The sequence below is a fragment of the Chrysochloris asiatica genome, unplaced genomic scaffold (assembly GCF_000296735.1).
Source record: "Chrysochloris asiatica unplaced genomic scaffold, ChrAsi1.0 scaffold00188, whole genome shotgun sequence".
NCBI lineage: Eukaryota > Metazoa > Chordata > Mammalia > Afrosoricida > Chrysochloridae > Chrysochloris > Chrysochloris asiatica.
The window spans coordinates 3324153-3344402 of record NW_006408706.1 but is presented as its reverse complement, the minus strand read 5'-3'; the positions used below and the strand labels follow the sequence as shown (position 1 = coordinate 3344402).

Below are 20250 nucleotides of genomic sequence, written 5' to 3'. Positions count from 1 at the left end.
ACTTCTGTATTCCTTTTCCCCTTGGTTTCATGCCATTGTTTATGGAATTCTGTGAATCTGTCTGCACATCATTGTTGTTGTTAAGTGCTGTAGAGTCGGTTCCAAGTCACAACAATCCTGTATAGGGTTTCTATGGAGTAGGCTGGTGGGTTGAACACCAACCTTGCTGTTAGCAGTTTAGTGCTTATCTCTCAGAGCCACACCACTTACCCTTCAGTGCTACAACACTACACTCTAAGTTGTAATAGAGTTTTACTGCCAAAGTAAAATAAAAAGCCCCATGCTACTTTCAATATGAGAAGTGAGCCCTCACTTGTTTGATTTACCTTCAAATCCTCACATATGTTGTTGTTAAGTGCCGTCGCATCGGTTCCAACTCATAGCAACTCTGTATAGGGGCCTCTGAAAAAGTATTTCAGAGCAGCCTTGCAAGTGCCTGTTTGCCCACTTGCTCAGAGGCAATACTTCTGATCAGTGCAGAAAAGCAAGTTAAATTTACTGCCATCGAGTGGATTCCAACTCATAGTGACCCAATAGGTCGGAGTAGAACTGTTGATGTCCGCTCCCATGAGGACATAGAGTCTTGGAAATTGTAAGGAACCATTTGCATACAGTTTTCAAGTTTGTAAATCTGCCTGGTAGCAGACAGCCTTAGTGTTCTCCCATGGAGTGACTGGTAGATTTGTTCTACCAACATTGCAGTTAATTATCCCACAGCTCCACCCACAAAAAACCCAAACCTAACGATTGGTTATCTTACCTTTATTTAACTTAGAAAAGCAAAAATACAATGTGACAATGTCACTGCTATTTTCATCTTTCAAAGTGAAATTAAATTGTCATGATGTTTGAAGATTATTGATTGGAATGAAAAGAAACTGCTTTCACTGTTAAAGAGCCCTGTAGGTTAGACACTAGGGGTTGTATCATTTAATATGCACACTTATAATAAGCTTGGTAAATAATTGTAGGATATAGTTTAGGATTGTTGCTGTTGTTAAAGTGCCATCAGGTCAGGGCCGACTCATAACAACCTGAATAGGTTTTCCGAGGAGTGACTGTTGGGTTTGAATCACTAACCTTGTGGTTAGCAAGTCTGGTGCTTATCCTACAGTGTCATACCAAGTCCTACAAAGAAACAAGAAGAAACATTCTTTCCCAACTGTAATCACAAAAAGGATATTCCTCAAGTAATTTCTAAATGTCAATTTTCTTACTAGTCCTCAGAAGTTAAGAATTGAATATTTTGTCACTAGTAAAAAAAGAATTCAACATTCATGGAATATGCCTTTCTATTTTCTGTTATCCCCTGGTGGTAGCTGGTGGCTGTGTGCCATGGAGTCGGTTCCGACACATAGCGACCCTGTACAGGGTTTCCGAGGCTGTAAATCTTTACGGGAGCAGAACGCCTCATCTTTCTCCTGCAGTACAGCTGGTAGTTTCAGATTAGCAGCCTGATTCATAACCACTATGCTACCAAAGCTCCTTCTGTTATCCCCTAGGTTCAGTACATTAGATCTCTGGTTTAAGAGCAAAAAAAGAGAAATTTCCCTAAAAGGTAGTATAAAATAATATTGTGGAAGAAAAATAGTCCTAATGTTTAAAAAATAATAACCCTCAAATAAACTATTTAGTCAGACACAACCAAAGTGAGGCTGTTGAGTGGTACTGTTAATAGTTAAAGCTGTAAAATCCCAATCATCACTGTTCTGACATTTACATCACAAGCCACATGAATACTTTTTAAATCCAGGATTTTACTGTGGAGAAATACTATATTGTATAGTAAACAGTTGAAAATGTGTTTAAGTTGTTTGCTTAATCTTTAAATGAATGTAATTCTATATATTCCTGCAATGAATCTGTATAAAAGTCATCAGTGTGATGTGTTCAACATTTCTGTATGTCAGATGACAACTCAAGGAACTTCATAGGTGCCGATCAGTGGTTTCCTCCTCTAATTAAATTAGCATCTACTTGACATTGTTGTTATTAAGTACCAATTGAGTGGGTTCCTACTCATAGCAACCCTATATAGGGGTTCTAAGAGTGGCTGGTGGGTTCGAACCATGGACCTTACAATTAGCAATCAAGTATATATCCCACATTGCCACATCAAGACTCCCCCTACTTGACTTTGTTGTTGTTATGTGGCATCTAGTCTGTTCCCACTGATAGTGACCCTATATAGGGTTTCCAAGGAGCAGCTGGTGTATTTGAACCTCCAACCATGTGACTAGCAGTCCAATGCTTATCCTACAGTACCACACCAGGGCTCTTTACTTAACATTGTTGTTATTGGTAAGTGGTATGGAGTCAGTTCCAACCCATAGCGACCCTGTAAAAGGTTTGAAAGGAGCAGCTGGTGAATTTGAACCACCAACCTCGCGGTTCAAACTGACTTAGTGATTCAGTGCATTATCTGCAGCACGACACCAGGACTCCTACTTGACATTTGTTGTTGTTGTTCTGTCGGTTCCAACTTGTTGTTGCTGTTGTTAAGTCCCGTCAAGTCAGTTCTGACTCATAGCAACGCTGTAGAGGGTTTCCAAGGAGCAGCTGTTGGATAGCAACCCTGTGTAGGGTTTCCTAGGGGCAGCTGGTAAGTTTGAACTGCCAGTCTTGTGGTTCAAACCGACCTTGTGTCTTAGTACTTAATGTACAGAGCTACACTCCTTGATGTTGTTGTTAAATGCTGTCGAGTTGGTTCTGACCCATAGTGACCCTATTAGTGAGCTTTTAATAAAAGTCGTACATGTTAATGTATGCATTTTTGCCACAGTTAATAGGCAAAGGTCTCCTCAGTTGAGATATATTAAGATGTGTTTAACCAGTGCTCCAGAGGATTTTTAAATTTTATATATTTATTTATTTATTTCAAGATTCCTGACCCTTCCCCAGTGTATTTCTTATACTGAAGAGGGGTTTACTTTAAATCCTCCCTTTGTTATTGGGGATTTGCATTAATATATTATACAAGAAGCACCACTTCCAAGTTTAAATGATAAATGTGTTATATTTTATACTCTTGTTCCACCTGTCACTTCATCTGTGTGTATTTACCCTCTTGTTTCAACACCTCTGTTTAATTGTGACTTCAGATGTTAAACAGTTTAGATGTGTTTAAGAAATGCCTATACATTTTATAGGTTTGAAGAATCTTTCCAGATAATTATGGGAATTATTTATAAATCTTCATGAATAAAGAAAAATCAACATCTCCATACATGCAAATTAATATGTAGACTTGTAATGAAGAAACCACAGCTCAAATTGTTTTATCTGAACCTGTCACAAATTCTATGTTGGATGTCATTTTTGTTAAAGCCAGAATTAGCTTTATTCAACATTATTTAATTCCAGTGCAAAGCTAAAAACTATGCAAAGAATATGATTTCCATTTGTTCTGTTTTCTTTGAACTTTCATTTTATTTTGTATCCAATGTGATTATGTGCCTTTAAAATGTTCTCCCTTCCATTCTGCCCTTGTATCTTTACAGTCATTGTATACAGCAGATTCTAGAAAGTGTAAATCATTGTCACCTAAATGGCATAGTTCACAGGGACCTGAAGGTCAGTATATGGAGTACATAAATATGAATCAAAGGAATTTGTTTTGTTTCCTGGGAAAAGGGCAGAGGGTGGGTATTTACAATGATTCCCTTGCCTTTTCCAACTTTTCCATAAAACAATTAAATGATGAAATGATAATATTGCATGATGCCTCTTTCAGTTTGCTCATCTACAGGCTACATATACATCATAGCAAAGAGAAATACAGCAGTCAAAATACAACCTGTTAAAGTTCCAACCAGTAAACCACCAGCTGCGGTTTGGGGGCAGGTATTCCTGAAGTATCCAGCATTTGCCTGGAGATAAACTTGGCCTGTGATGTATGTCTGCCTGTAGATTTAAACACCACTTCTGTTCTGAGACCATGGGTTGCTATAGCAGAACAACTGGTTACACATTGCTCCTTTTGAGTCTGATGAACCCTCAGGCAAGGAATAATAATTGCCAGCTAAATTAAAGCACAAGAAGTTAATGATTTATCAAAAATTAATTATGTATCCTAATTTAACCTTAATGGTATCTTGACTGCTAATGTGACAACTTTGGGAATGACACTAGAAAATTGGGAGAGGATAGGGAAATGAGGTTTGTTGTAGGGGGGAGTGAAGTGGAAAAGAAACACGGCCATAAAATGATTTGTGTTCCAATCCATTTCCTGTATGAATTTATAACCAGGAAATTATTTCCTGAATTAGATGAAGTACTATCAAGATGAATCTGTCTAGAACAAGCGGATCCCATATTCCGGCACACATCTGGCAAGATCCTGATTGTTCTGAGGTAGTAGTCTGCTTGAGCAATATGTTTGCATTACTGGAAGTGGTAAAATACATCCCCAGTTGTCTGCTAGTTTTGCACTTTAACCCAGTCTCTCTGAGGGTGTACAGACAGTGAGTGTAAGCTTGGAACTAACACACGCCCCCTGGTGTTTGCATGCAGTCATTGCATTCAGCAGATCCTGGAGGCTGTGCTACACTGCCATCAGATGGGCGTAGTCCATCGGGACCTGAAGGTGAGTAATGCCGTTGGAGAAGATAAACCACCACACAATTCCTAATGACTGTTCAGCTGCAATTATGCCTATAAAGGCAAAAAATATGAGCAATATATTGTGTGGACTCTTTCCAATATATTATGAAAACACTTTCCCTTACCACTATCTCTCTCACTCTCTCTTCTTTTTTTTTTGGTCTCTTCTCTGATGTACACTGAGGTTCATATAAATCCCATTTATACAGAGAGAAGTAATTTTCAAACATTAATGATAAATAGGTTGCTGTGTACTTCCTCCTAATAATGGCTAAATCATTCCATTTGAATTTTAGTAATCTCTTCTTCATTCTAAACTAGTTTTGTGGGCATTTATAAACATATGATTTTACACTCATAAAATAGTTGATTCAATTTATGTAAATGCTCATCAAAATTCTAAACTGAGCAAAGATACAGCTATTAAGTTGACTTATAACCCAGGATTTTTTGCCTCTTCAGGACCCCATTTTGGACTCTAATAAACTTATCTTTCCCTTACCAGAGTCTTAGGAAATCTGAAGATACTGAAATTTCTTGGTTATTTATTTATTTGTTTATAGTCATAGAGGCCAAGATTCTAGTGCATTTTTGAAACCAGAAGTGAAGAAAAAAATTAAAGCCAATTTTACCATAAAGCAATTTGTGTGGCACAAACTACTAGCCAAAGGTTGGTGGTTCAAACTTACCCAGAAGTCTTTTAGAAGACAGCCTGGCTATCTGCTGGGTCTCTAGGGGTCAGAATCAACTCAGTGGCAACTAGCAATAGCAAAAGCAGGAGAACCTAAACTGGTGTCTCATGTACAGATTTCTCTAGATTGTAACAAATTCTCAATCTATTCATTTAATACAGCTCAGGATAAAACTAGGATGGGCAATGGTTCTGTCAAATAAGCACTGGACTCTGAGCCACAAGTTTAGCAGTTCAAGCCCACTAGCCACTCCCTGGGAGAAAGCTAAGGCTTTTCTTTACAGCTTCAGAAATCTTATACAGGAGTTTATGAACCAAAATTGACTCAATGATACTGAACAACAATCAAGATAAGCCTATTGCCATTGAGTTGATGCCAACTCAAAGTCACCCTTCAGGACAGAATGAAATTGTCCCCAAAAGCATTCCTAAAACTGTAAATCTTTGGAGAAGCAAACTATCACATCTTGTCCCCACAGAGTGGCTGGTGGATTCGAACTGCCAACCTTCTGGTTAGCAGTCAAATTCTTAGCCACTGTGCCACCAGGGTTCCATATGTTTTAAGATAGTGTGTCTCTATAAAGATCCACAGTGATTTTCAGAAAGATGTGCTTTATAAACAAAGCATTGCCTTAGCTTTCTGGGATCTCTCTTTGACTTCAGTCTGATTCTGAGAGCTTACAGAATCAAAGGCAAAGATTTGATGAATGGCATTTCTTATGAAAAGCCAAGATAAGACTATGTATATCTGCTAATACTTACCACGTTGACCCCTTTAGAATGAAGAAAAAGCAACATGCTCATTTGAAAACTCATGTTTTTGCTGATTGCCTACAAAGTTCCCTGCTAGCCAAGTATATATATAACCTCTTTTCATTACTTCTCAGAATCCACAGCACTGCATTCCTTTTAAAGTGCATATACATGGACAAGCACATTATTTATGCTATTTTATCAGATACTCTTTAGTAAGTCTATCATTTGAAACATCATATTCCATATTGTGTAAGTGTAAGTGTACTGTAACAGCCAAGGATGGAAAATCGGAATTGTCTTCCATAGTTTTAGAATATCCTTCATGGTGGTGGTGTTTATGTGCTGTGGAGTTGGTTCTGACTCACAGAGATCCTGTACAGGGTTTCCGAGGCTGTAAACATTTATGGGGCAGAAAGCCTCATCTTTCTGCCATGAAGTGACTGGTAGATTCGAACTGCTGACTTCACAGTGAGAAGCCCAGCTCGTAACCCACTACACTACCAGGACACTGTCTCCTTTATGGGGTCATGATGCGGGACTTCTATAAGTATCCATATGTAGTTGAGTCTTTCAAAGGCTGGAACTTGAATCAGAGGTGGCAATGGGCCTAGAACATGGACTGCCAAGGAAAAATTACTTTCTGACATGTGAACTAAAGAGAAGTCAATAATTAAAACCTCAGGCAAGTAATTACCAGGGACAACTTAATACCCAAAGAAGTAACCCACTATATCACTCATCAGATATCTTTCAATGAGGGAGAATCAGAATACTCTCTCGTCTTCTTTCTGATTTTGAGAAGGCAGTGATGTTGCCCCAAACAAAAGCAACTTCTGGCAGACCTTATTATTATAAGATTTCTGTCTGAATTTCAGTCAAATTGCTGATTATGGTAGATTTCTACTGACTCTGGTTTTCAGTGTAAGCCATTTCATACAAACACCGCAAGAATCCAAAATGTGTGCATTAGAGGCAATTTATACATACACTGATTGTGTTGTACAAGTTTGGTAGCACAGTGGCTAAGTATTAGGCTGCTTACTGAAAAGTAAGCAGTTTGAACTCACCAGCTGCTTCCCGAGAGAAAGAGGTAGCAATCTGCTTCCACAAAGATTTACAGTCTTGAAAACCCTATGAACAGCTCTCCTCTGTTTTACACGGGCACTGTGATTTGGAACTGACTTGATGACAGTGGTTTTGAGGGTGTTGACTTTGTTTTGTTGTTGTTATGTGCCATTGATTTACTTCTGACTCTTGCTGACTCTGTATAGGGTTTTCGAGGAGTGGCTGGTGGGTTTGAACTACCAGCCTCTTGGTTAGTAGGCCAGTGCTTATCCTACAGAGCTGCACCAGGACTTTGGTGTATATTTTATCTGCCTTGTGTAGTTGATCTGGTGAGTAGAGAGTCAGTCAGCTGAGGCAATGATTTATTTAAAATCAATCTTCATGTTAAGTACTGCAGATCTTTAGAGACATATTCTTTTAAAATATAAATGAATGGACACTCTAAATTTACATTTTCACAACCAATGAAAATCAAAAATAGAGCAAATGCTTACATTTTATATTCCCAGACTTTAAACAAAAAGTTGTACTTACTATTTTTATGCCTTATGTTTTTATTTTCGTATCCAGATTCTTATATTAATTCACTGTTAAAACAAATATTTGATGGATCTTGCTTAATTTTTCCATATCATTGAAGAAAACACAGACAATGCTGTGTGGTTTCATGTTTATCAAAGGCACATGTGAGCATATGGGTGATACACAAGTTGTTTGTAAGCCCATCCTAGAACGGCAGCTGTTTAACATTATGCATTTACCTGATGTGGCACTGTCAGATAAATACTGGGCTGCTAACCACAAAGTCAGTGGCTCAAACCCACCAGACATGCCTTGGAAACGCTTTATAGGCTTACTGTAAGTCAGAACAAATTTGACAGCACTTAACAACAACATTTACTTTATACCTGATTGTCACTTGAAGTATATTTCTTGAAGTTAGGAATAAATAGAGTTGAACCAAGTATGCATTTATACCATAAAGACAACCTTCATTAAAGTAGATTACATAGGATGCTAATATTGAATAAAACAGAAAACATATCGCTTTGGCATATGAATTACTCTCAATATTCTAATAACTACTACTCTTTGGGGATCATTACCCAATGGAATGTATCTGATGGACCTCAGCATAAGGCTGAGACACAGAGATACTTTGAAGATGTCTCAGTAACAAGCAATAGGAGAAGGTTTCTGTTGATGGGCTATTAGCATAAAGGAAGTGCTTAAGTCAGCACTAAGGTGTACACAGTGAATGCATGGGCCACAACCATCTGTCTGAGGTGTATCTAGTGACAGGCTAAATGATCTCCATCATTCAGAAAGACAAAGGTTGTATCAGGATACCTATATAATTAGAGTACTATAGTTTAGAAATGTGACTCTAGTCTTTGGGTGGGTTTGGATCAAGGCAGGACTTTAATATAAAAATGCTGTCATTTAGCAGACATTTCCATGTACCCTGTATCATATGCCAAGCCATCATATATATGAGTCTTCACATAACCTTCTGAGGCAGGGACTATGATTAGCTCCATATTACCTAAGGGGAGAATTAGCAAACATCAGTGAGACTTAGCTAGTAAGATATGCTTTGCACCCAAGCAATTTAATTCATGGGCCTGCCTGCTTACCATGACTACTTCTCAATTCAGTTAGTTGGATGAATTAAAAAACTGTACAGAGACCAAAACAATGATGGGAAAATAATTTTACCAGCAGCATGAAGAATTACTGGGGAAGATAGTTATAAGTTTAATAAATCAAAATATTAAATAGTGTTGTATGCATTGCTTACAGAGCTATAAAAAAAAACTGTGTAATTAAGAATAAATTTTGTTGTTAAGTGTCATCAAGTCAATTCTAACTGATAGTAGCCCTGTACATGGTATCCAAAGAGAAACTGGTAAGTTTGAACTGCCAACCTTGTGGTTAGCAAGCAGTCCAGTGCTTATCCTACTGTGCCACACCAGGACTCCAACATTTAGTTTGTTTTTGTTGTTGTTAAGTGCCATCGAGTCAGTTCCAATTCATAGCAACCCTGTATAGAATACATATAAGAGGTAGGTTGGTGTAACTCAGGGTTGGACATTTATGAAGTGTTGGCTTACAATTCAGATATTAAAAAAAAAAAAATTAAAAATGAAACCTCATAGATATGGAACTACAGTCCACTGAATTGAAGATAATTTAAAAATAGGTGAAAAATGGGCTGATGGTGTTCAGCTAATGTTGAAATACTGATACTTTCTAATCGAGGAGAGAAACAAAACAAAACGATTTTTCTCCTTAAAAAAATAATATCCAAAAGAATGTAAAAATTTTTTAAATAATAAGTTGCTGCTTTTATACTATAAAAAAGTAAAATATACAATCATATCTCCACATATATTTCATTCACTAGATAGCTGTCACACAAGTGCACAGATAAATTGTGTTGTTGTTGTTATGTGCCGTTGAGTCAGTTCTGACTCGTAGTGACCCTGTATAGGGTTTCCTATGAGCGGCTGGTGAGCTTGAAGCACTAACCTTGGGATTCAAACCACCCTTACGGTCCAGTGCATTAACTCACAGCACCACACCAGGACTCCTGAATCATGATATGACATGGTTAATGCTGCAGATGATCATTACCAAAACAGTCTCTTAATCAAGTGCACATTAATTCAGAAATCCTCATGTTACATTTTTGAGATCTTAAAGAAACAAGATTTTTCTTGTTTCTTTATTTATATATTAAAAAAAAATAAACTATATTTTTACTAAAAGTTTATTGTCTTACTAATTTGAAGTATGAGTAGTGAAATTTTTGAGTACTTCAGTTTCTTCTAAAAAGCATCTTCTAAACAGGCTATCCTTTTAAAAATGTACCATTTTTATAGTTATCAGAGGAGTTTCCTCAGCATCCACCTTTATAAAGAAGGAATCGGGAAATCTGGTTTCAAATCCTTCCTTCATCTATTTGGACTGGTGTGGCAATGCAGGTTAATGCACTGGACTGCAAGGTCAAATGGAACTGCAAGGTCGTCTCGGTTCAAGCTCACTAGCCACCCCTTGGAAAACCCTACACAGGGTCACTATGGATTGACACAGCACTTACAACAACAACAACCTCATTTCAAAACTAAAGAGTTTGAACTGCTTTATCTCCCATGTATCTTCTGATTTTAAAAGGACTCCAGCAACATGCCTAGGTATTTTAAGATATCTATCCAGTTTCAAGAAAATCTCAAATCATAAATCAAGAAGTTACCATTGTATTCCTATGGAAGTACAGAACAGAACTTACTAACAGTTGCTGCTCATTACAGCTGATATGCTATAAATGGTTGTTGACACTGAGACCAGATGTCATGGAAAATCCAGCATCATTAGGAAGCAATGGGGTGGGGAAGAAACCTATGTGTGAGAATGTCAGTAGAATCTATTTAAAAACCAACCTTACAAATGGTTGCCCTATAAGAATTGAGACAATCTCAGTGTATTAAAATTAACATAATAGATTACTTCTAAATTAGAAGTACAGATGTTCCTCAAGTTAAAAACATTCATTACCAATAGTGAATGTTCTTCACATTGAAATGTCCAGCAGCCCTAGAGTGTAAATAGCTAATTATGAATGTGAATACAGTGTCCTGGTGTGGCCCAATGGGATGAGTACTGGATTTCTAACTGCAAGGTCAGCAGCTCAAACCCACCAGCCACTCCTTGGAAACCCTAGACAGGGTGGCTATGGGTCAGAACCAGTTCAATGGCACTTAACAACAACAATGTGAATATTGTCTCATACAAAGGACTGAGATCCTCTAATAAAATCCTACAGGGTTTCATCATTCCATGTATGTACTATTAGAAGATATAATATCACCTTTATAATTTTCATTTGAAAGATGATGAGGGGACTAATTAGGCCCAAGAGTTACCCAAGTTTCAGTAGTTAGTAACAGTCAGGGCTAGGGCCTGAAACCAGACTCTTGCTATAGCATCATGCTGGTAATTTCTCTCACAATTCCTTGTCCCCATGGTAACAATTGTTACTGTATTAGAAAATATATATTTATGATCTCACCTGATTCATTAGTTTTTAGCAATCAAAAAATGGAATAGTGGTAGATAAGAATCTAGAAGTGATTCTTTCTAAGGCAGTAGCCACTGATTAAGGGGAGAAATTCTACTCTTTTAGCTTGTGTAGACTATCACCACAAATTGTCTAAGTTTCTAAAGGTGTTCAGAATTCACACTAACCTATTTCTCAATGAACTTATATAATGCAACACAGTTTTAAATTGGAGGCCTTATGGGTTAGAATGATGAAAGAAAATCAAAATTAATGTGCCTGTCCAAGGTTAAATTGTTGCTTTAGAAAATCTTGGGGATTAATCCTCCCACACCCTTACAGAATATGATAGCAAGATTAACCAAACTGATATATTCCAAAGAACTGGATATAAACAAAATTTGTGTGATTTTTTTTTTTTTAATATTTCTTTAGAGCTGGCCTTTTAAAGCAGTCTTCCGATGAAACATTTACCAAAGCAAACAATCCTTTAATAAAGTCAGTAATCATCCTAATTTTTCAGTTTGTGTGCCATAGTTCTGTGCCTGAGATTTGTCTAAAACATATACATAAACATGAAGCCACTATTCGTTGTTAAAAGTCTGTACTGTAATTGCCTTGAAATAGCTCTGCCTTTCCCCATACATAACTGCAGCTGAACAGTCTTCCTGGGTACAGAGTGAAACACTGATCCAAAAGGATTTATTATTTTCCTGGATGACTCACAAGGCCCTACAGTGAGGTCTTCTAGGTCATCTCTAGTTATGAATATTTGCCCCAGTCATTCAGAGTTCATGCATGATAAAAATCTAAGGCGTCCCATTTATTCCAAATTGGCAGAGACATGGTGTTTAAGGGCATAATGCATACAGCACTGCCCAGAAGGTTTTTGTTGTTTTTTAATCTAGTTATAAAAGTAAAAACATATTTTTTTAAACAATGAAACAAACAACTTATTCACTAGTGATGCTGGTATTTGCTCAAACTTAAATATGACTTGATTCAAAAGACCTAAAATGATGACTGATTTCTAAAGTGATTGGAACTCTTTCCTTGAATTAGTCTGTGGTTGACAGATTAGAGCATATGTATGTATTAGCAAATATCTCTGCCATTTCAATTCCTTTAAACTGAAGCTCACAAAGAAATAAAATCAGCGATGGCTTTCAGTTTTGATAGGATTTTTCCAAGTTTACTCCACAAATTAAAAGCTGGAAAATAAAATTGAACATATTTTAAGAGTATATGAGTATAGTAATTTTTTGGGTTTAGTACAGTGTCAAATAGTAATAGTATAGCATGATTACAGATATTTGATACCAGAGTTCCAAATCATTTTGAATGTTATCTTTTACTAAAAGATCTTCAGCAGAAAGAAAGTTCATACTCTCAAAACAGCTTCTTCCCAAATCGCAGGCTAAATTATTTTACATTAAGTTGAGATAGTTCTCAAGCCCCATTAGCCCTAAAAAAATTATGAAGATTTCATCTGATTCACCAGTTGTCACAGTAACAATCAATCTGATGGCAGTGAGCAGCAATAGCCTGAAGAAGTCTGGTATTTGATTAAAACTTACTTGCCCACACTTGGATTTCCTATAGATTTAACCTAATTTTTCCCAAGTTCTAATTATGGCTCTTTGCTAATTGCATGGCTGGCTTAATTAACAAATAAAATACTGGTGTAGGCTGTGTTTACACAAGGTCAAAACAACCAACAGAATCAACTATTTCAGTAAGAAAAGTATACCCAACTCCATGAAAAACATAAAGTTAGTTATTTGTCAGCATATAAATAAAACTAACTTGATGAAAGAATTTCTAAATTTTCAAGCAATTGTTTTGACACTTGTCGAGTCCATTGTTTCCCAACTTTTTTTTTTCAGTCTGAGACATATCCATGAATTTGCTGAGTTATATCCCATGGTAGGAAAACTTGGAGCCATTCTTCCATTGTACTCCAATCCATCCATATGCTCATCCAGATAAATCTGGGCATGCATAGACTTCATTGTATATATTAGTCAATCTCCTGTCCCTGACCACTTTCTCTCTTCATTTCATAAAATCTGCAAAGTCATTCCAGGGGGATTAAAGAATTTTCCCGGTGCTTATTTTCACAGCACCAAAGTCTTGATACACTAGTTGGGAAACAGTGGTATAGACACAGCCTTATGCCAAGACTGAGTAATCAGTCCTTGAGTAATAATAGAAACCAAAAAAAGTAAGCCTTTCTTGTGGAATTCTTAGATAAGAAAGTATATACATATATATGTATATTGCTTTGAATCACACTTAGAAGAAATGTAATTTATGTTTAAAATTTTTCTTAAGAAAAAAAGCTAGCTAGCTGTCACATTTGGCAAACAGTAGTACACTGTCTCTGCCTTTAAGAATAAACAGATTCTTAAAGACAGCAATTTAAAACATAAATCAGAATAAGTCTCTAAAATCTGTTCAGAAATTGTTTGGAAACACTGTGGAATCAAAATCACTACATTTGGGTCCAGACTCTTGGAGTCAACTAGGATTTAATTTGCGCAGATTCATTTGCCAAATGTCTGTAGATTGGTCCAACACTTGTTAACGCTTTGCCAAGTTTCCTTCTGCTGAAAATGCCTGTGCTCTGTTAGGCTTCTAAATCAGTGTCTATGGCCAACTCTGAACCTCAAATGGCACCTTGGAAGCATGTGAGCAGGTCAAGACAGGTGTTCACATTCATCTGATCTCTTCCCAAGTGTATTCTCTCTTCCACCCTGAATTGCTACAATACACATATGCACCTGTCTGAAGCCTGCACACATGACAGTGTTGAATCATTTGCTAACCATATTTTCTCTGGGGTCTAGGAATGGCATTCTCCAGGCAAGAGGACAGTGCATGACTTTTTTCTTCTTCTTCTTCTGATCTTGTAAAATATTCATTTTTATTAATCACTTAAAATACTCACCTTAATCTCTTTTCTTTTTTCTAAATAAAGCCTGAGAATTTGCTTTTAGCTAGCAAATCCAAAGGAGCAGCTGTGAAACTGGCAGACTTTGGCTTAGCCATAGAAGTTCAAGGAGACCAACAGGCTTGGTTTGGTGAGTAAGATGTCTCTGTTTCATAATACCTTACACCCAGGTTTCTGGCTCTTGTCCCATCCCACTCACTGACCAAAATTAAATAGAAATGTACATCCTCACAACAGCTTTAGAGATCTTAAGATATTGCACTTGTGTACACACGTAATTTCACTAAAGGGTATGTAATCTAGAAATAATTTGGGAGATGCACTGGACGGTGAACAACAGGGTCAGCAGTTCAAATCTACCAGAAACCCTATACAGGATCTCTATGGGTCAGAACCAAGTCCACGGCACTTAACAACATTAATAGGAGGGCAGGAACACAGAGACTTTTCTCTTAAACAATGAGTGAAAAACTGGAGGCTATGCTAGAAGTTATTAGGGGCATTGAAATTTTCAAAAATACTTTAATTTGTGAGAAAATTAATGGTTCATATTTTTACAATCTCACATAGAGACAAAAAAAATTTATGTAAATAGTAAGTAGGCACTCTGCTCCCGCAAACATGTATAGCCTCAGAAACTCCAGGGTCACTATGTGTCGGAACGACTCAACAGCACTTAGTAACAACATACAAGTCAGGAAATAAAGAATATTTCACAAATTTTCTGAGTAGTGAGTTAAGGTTTTTCCTTTTTAAGACATCATCTTCTTTTGCCCAAATTATCAGTTGTTGATTTTTTTTTTTTCTTGACATTCTGGTAATTTCACAAAAAGTCTGGATGATGAAATATGCTTCCTTGCTGTTATGGAAGCGATTAACTCTAGATAGATTTATATTATTTTATTTCTAAGGAAGCTTATAGATTGTTTCAATATTCAGCCTGATTAATTATCTTATTCAAAGGTTTCTTTATGCCTCTCTGTCATATATTTTAATGTAATCTTCCAAACTATAGCCGCTCCCGAAGACTCAGTCTTACTTCTCTTTTGACTTTCAATTTGTTGAGTTAGATAGGTTTGAAACATCCTTCACTTCTGATTGCTTTTCCTTTGAACACAACAGTAACAACCAAAAAATTAATTTTCAAAGGAGAACAAAAAATGGTTACTTGTTTTGTTTTATGTATAAATGTTTTTATGTACTCCTAAATAAATACATCGAGTCCTGGTGTGGCGTTGCAGTATAGTGCACTGTACTGCAAATTTCCACAGTAACCTAACCAAGGAAAGAGGAGGCACTCATTCAGGTGTATTGTCAGATGTATTCTTGATATTAAAAAGTAAGGGCATAGTTTAACGTGAATGACTTACTTATTGTTTTATTATTATCTGTCATCCTATTCTCATCCATTTGACTGGTTAATTTTATCTTTTCCTATTTAATAATAATGGCTGGAGGGGATGATTTAGGTACTTCTGGATTGAGAACAGTGAACATAGATAAGGAAGGAAGTCCAGAGGAGCTGCATCCAGGACTAGGAACTCTGCTGTCACACCCCTCCCACACCTATCACTTGAACACCTTGGCTTGCAGAAGCCATCCCCAAAGTTTACTCCTTTCCAGTTCCAACAACTACACTGTTTTGTTTTTTGTTGTTGTTGTTGTTGTTTTTGTCTTGGTTTTGTTTTTTTCCTTGTTTCATTGTTTTCTTTTGTTTATTCTTTCTCTTCCCCTTCTTTTCCTTCCATTCTCATAGATTTTATCCATTATCCACTGTTGTCCATTTTTCTTCTGTTTCTCACTTCCACTCTTGTTTTTTAGCCTTTGATCTTTCTGTACTGTACTCTTTCTTTTTCATCTTCCCTCTTCCTTGGTTTTCTAAGTGTTTTTTTTTTTTTTTTTTGTCTTTTTTTCTCCTTTGTAGTTCCTCTCTTATTTTTCTCTTCTATAGATCCAATTTCCTGTCCCTCTTACCTTTTTTAGTTATTTTTAAGTGTTTTCTATTTCTTCCTTTTACTTTCTCTATTATTTTTTCTCTTCTATAGCTCCATATACATGTCAATCTTATGTATTTATGGTTATTGTTAATATTATTTTTTTTCTGGTTGCTGCCTCTTTGCATTTCTTTTTATTTTTTATTATTTTCTCTTTTCATTGTTGGTTCCTTGTTTGATTATTCAACTTTTTTTCTTGTGTGTGGTGGGGGTTTGTCTTCCCCATCCAACAGGTGATAGCAACCTTGCCCATACAGCCCATCCACAACCTTACCCTCTGTAGCTTAACCTACTGGGCAAGAACCAGTACCAGCTCCTATACCACCTTATTACCGAAAGACAGAAGCCAACATCTGCCAAACCCACCGTAAACTAAATGGCAAACAAGAGCAGTGTACACACTTCCATTCTGTAACTACAACCACAGGATATAGTTGGTGAGATCCTGAGAACTCACCAACATACAATCATTAATTCAATACAAATATAACAGCTCCAAAATGCCTCCAAAATAACAGAGATTTTTAGCTTACATGAAGAAACAAGAGGTAATGATGCAAACAAATGATTAAGATGCAGAGCAAGAAAACGTTTATGAGGAAGAAGGTAATGGAACTAACTGAAAAAGAATTCAAAAGAATGATAATTAGGTACCTTCAAAGGAATGCTAGAAAGACCCAGGAGAACAAAGAGAACATAGTAAAAGCTTTAGAAGAATTCAGGAAAATGCTGCAAGGAAAAACAGACCACATAAATTCAAAATTTGAAACAATACAATACCTAAAATTAGGAATCTAGAAGATTAACACTAAAATCTCAGAAATGGACAATACATTGAAAGGAAACAGGAGTATATTTGAAGCAATGGAAGCGTGAATTAGAGAGCTTGAAGATAAATCTCTCAACACTAGTATGCCAGAAGATTGAAAAAAATCTGAAAAATGCCTAAAAGTTATGTGGGATGCCATTTGTTGTTGTTGTTGTTAGGTGCCATCGAGTCAGGACCAACCCATAGTGACCTTATGCACAGCAGAATGAAACACTGCCCAATCCTGGGCCAACCTCACTACTGTTGCCACACTTGAGTCCACTGATGCTGCCACTTGGCCAGTCCATCTCGTTGGGGTCTTCCTTTTTTTCTCCGACCCTACACCTTACCAAACATGATATACTTCTCCAGCGACTGGTCCCTCCTGACAATATGTCCAAGTATAAGAGACAAAGTTTGGCCATCTTGGCCTCCAAGGAGCACTCTGGCTACACTTCTTCCAAAATGGACCTATTGGTTCTTTTGGCAGCCCATGGCACTTTCAATATTCTCCTCCAACACCATAACTCAAAAGCATCAATTCTTCTACAGTCTTCCTTATTCACTGTCTAGCTTTTGCATGCATATGAGGCTATTGAAAATACCATGGCTTGGGTCAGGTGTGCTTTAGTCTTCAAGCTGATATCTTTGCTCTTCAACAATTTAAAAAGGTCTTGTGCAGCAGATTTGCCTAATGCAATACATCATTTGATTTCTTGACTGCTGCTTCTGTGAGTGTTGATAGTTGATCCAAGAAGAATGAAGTCCTAGACAACTTGAGGCTTTTCTCCGTTGATAAGAATGTTTATTTGTCCAGTGGTGGGGATTTTTGTTTTCTGTAAATTGAGATGTAATCCATACTGAAGGCTGTGCTCTTTGATCTTCATCAGTAAATGTTTTAAGTCCTCTTCACTTTCAGCAAGCAAGGTTGTTTCATCTGCATATCACAGGTTGTTAATGAGTCTTCCTCCAATTCTGATGCCACATTTTTCTTCATATAACCCAGCTTCTCGTATTACTTGCTCAGCATACAGGTTGAATAAATATGGTGAAAGAATACAGCCTTGTCGCACACCTTTCTTAATTTTAAAACATTCAGTGTTCCCATGCCCCATTCGAACAACTGCTTCTTGGTCCAGGTACAGATTCCTCATGAGCACAATTAAGAGTTCCAGAATACTCATACTTCCCAATATTGTCCATAGCTTGTCATGATCCACACAATTGAAAACCTTTGTGTAGTGGGATGCCATGAAGAGGATTAATTTATGAGTGATTGAAATTCCAGAACAGAAAGAGATGATAAAAAGCAGAGGGAAAACTGTTGAAGAGTTGTTGAAAGAAAATAATTCCCCTAACACCTGAATGAATATAATCATTCAAGAAACTGAATGAATCCCAAACAGGATAGATTCCAAAGGTAAATTACCGAGGTTTATCTCAATCAAGTCGTCCTGGTGTGGCACTGTGGGTTATGCAACAGACTGCAAAGCCATTTGAACTGCAAAGTTGGCGGTTCAATCTCACCAGCTGCTCCTCAGAATCCCTATACAGGGTCATTATGGATCGGAACCTACTCGACATCACTTAACATCAATAACATCATAATCAAACTCTCCAAAACCAAAGACAAGGAAAGAACCTTGACAGCAGCTTGGGAAAAACAAAAAGTTATTTATCACTCATCTGTTGCTTTGTTGTGGTGGTTTACATGTTTCTGTGATGCTGGAAGATATGCATCTGATATTTTGAATGCCAACAGGGTCTGGTGGACAGATTTCAACTGAGCTTATAGACTAAGACAGACTTGGGCAAATGGAGAGACAGACTACTTCCAAAAGTTTAGTCACTGAAAACCTTATGAATATCAGTGAATCACTGTCAGGTAGTACTGTCCTATAGCACCAAACTTCAGCTAGCACTGAATATTGAACATGATGAATTGTTGTTTTTAAGTGCCGTTGAGTCAGTTCTCACTCATAGCAATCCTATGTAGTGTTTCCGAGAAGTGACTGGTGAGTTTGAACTGCCAGCCTTACTATTTAAACCAACCTTCTATTGTCAGATATAGTGCCAAAGAATAAGCCCCTCAGACTGGAAGATACTCAAAATACAACTAAGGAAGAGCTTCCTCCTCAAAGTAGAGTTGACCGGGAAGGCACAAATAGAGTAAAGCCTTTGGGACTTTGATTTACTGATGGTGCTCAACTTGAAATGAGGAGATACATCTGCAAACATCCATTGATAATTGGAGCATACAATGTAAGAAGTATGAATCTAGGAAAATTGGAAGTTGTCAAAGATGAAATGTGACATGAACTTCAATATCCTCGGCATCAGTGAAATAACTGGACTGGTATTAGCCATTTTGAATCTGACAATCATATAACTTACTAAGCAGTAATGACAAATTGAAAAGGAATGTCTCCACATTCATCATCAAAAAGAACATTACAAAATCTATCTTTAAATATAATGCTGTGATCAGATAATAATACCTATGCCTATAAGTAAGACCAGTTAATACCACTATTATTCAAATTTATGTTCTAACCACTAAAGCTAGTGATGAAGAAATTGAAGAATTTTACCAACTGATTCACTCTGAAATTGATTGATCAAACATGCAGTCAAGATGTATTGGTAATTACTGTTGATTAGAATGCAGAGGTTGGAAACAAAGAGGATGGATCATTAGTTGGAAAATATTGCCTTGGTAATAGAAATGAAGCTGTAGATCACATGGTAGAATTTTGCAAGACAAATGACTTATTCATTGCAAATACCATTTTTAAACAACATAGAAGATGAGTATACACATGGAAGTCACCAGATGGAATGCACAGAAATCAAATTGACTACATATTTGTAAAGAGATGGTGGTAAAGTTCTATATCATCAGTCTAAACCAGGTCAGAGTCAGACTGTAGAACACACCATCAGTTGTTCAAGTTCAGACTGAAGTCCAGCCTGAAGCTGAATAAAATTAAAACAAGTCCATGAGAGCCAAAATATGACCTTAAACATTTCTGAATTTGATGCATTGAACACTGATAACTGAAAACCAGAGGAGTTGTGGGATGATATCAAGAACATCATATAGGAGAAAGCAAAAGGTCATTAAGAAGACAAGGCAGAAAGAAAAAAACCAAAATGGATGTCAGAAGAAACTCTGAAAGTTGTTTTCCAGCTTAGAAATGGAAGAAATACACAGAGTCACTATACCAAAAAGAAATGGTTGATGTTCAACTATTTCAAAAGGTAGCATAGGATCAAGAGCCAATGGTACTGAAGGAAGTAGTTCAGTGTGCACTGCAGACA

At 36.9% G+C, this 20250-nt stretch overlaps 1 protein-coding gene across 12 annotated transcripts in view; it reads left to right on the top strand.

Moving 5' to 3' along the window:
* LOC102820955 (calcium/calmodulin-dependent protein kinase type II subunit delta-like) overlaps window positions 1-20250 on the top strand; it is a 416134-nt gene that overhangs the window by 302713 nt on the left and 93171 nt on the right. For 7 of the 12 annotated variants that reach the window (XM_006872247.1, XM_006872241.1, XM_006872239.1 and 4 more), the window contains exons 6-7: window positions 3501-3573; window positions 14155-14257. In XM_006872247.1, the coding sequence (XP_006872309.1) occupies window positions 3501-3573; window positions 14155-14257 (176 nt within the window). Of the gene's footprint in view, window positions 1-3500; window positions 3574-4512; window positions 4586-14154; window positions 14258-20250 lie in introns of all 12 variants that reach the window. The other 5 variants (XM_006872238.1, XM_006872249.1, XM_006872248.1 and 2 more) reach the window with 1 other exon arrangement.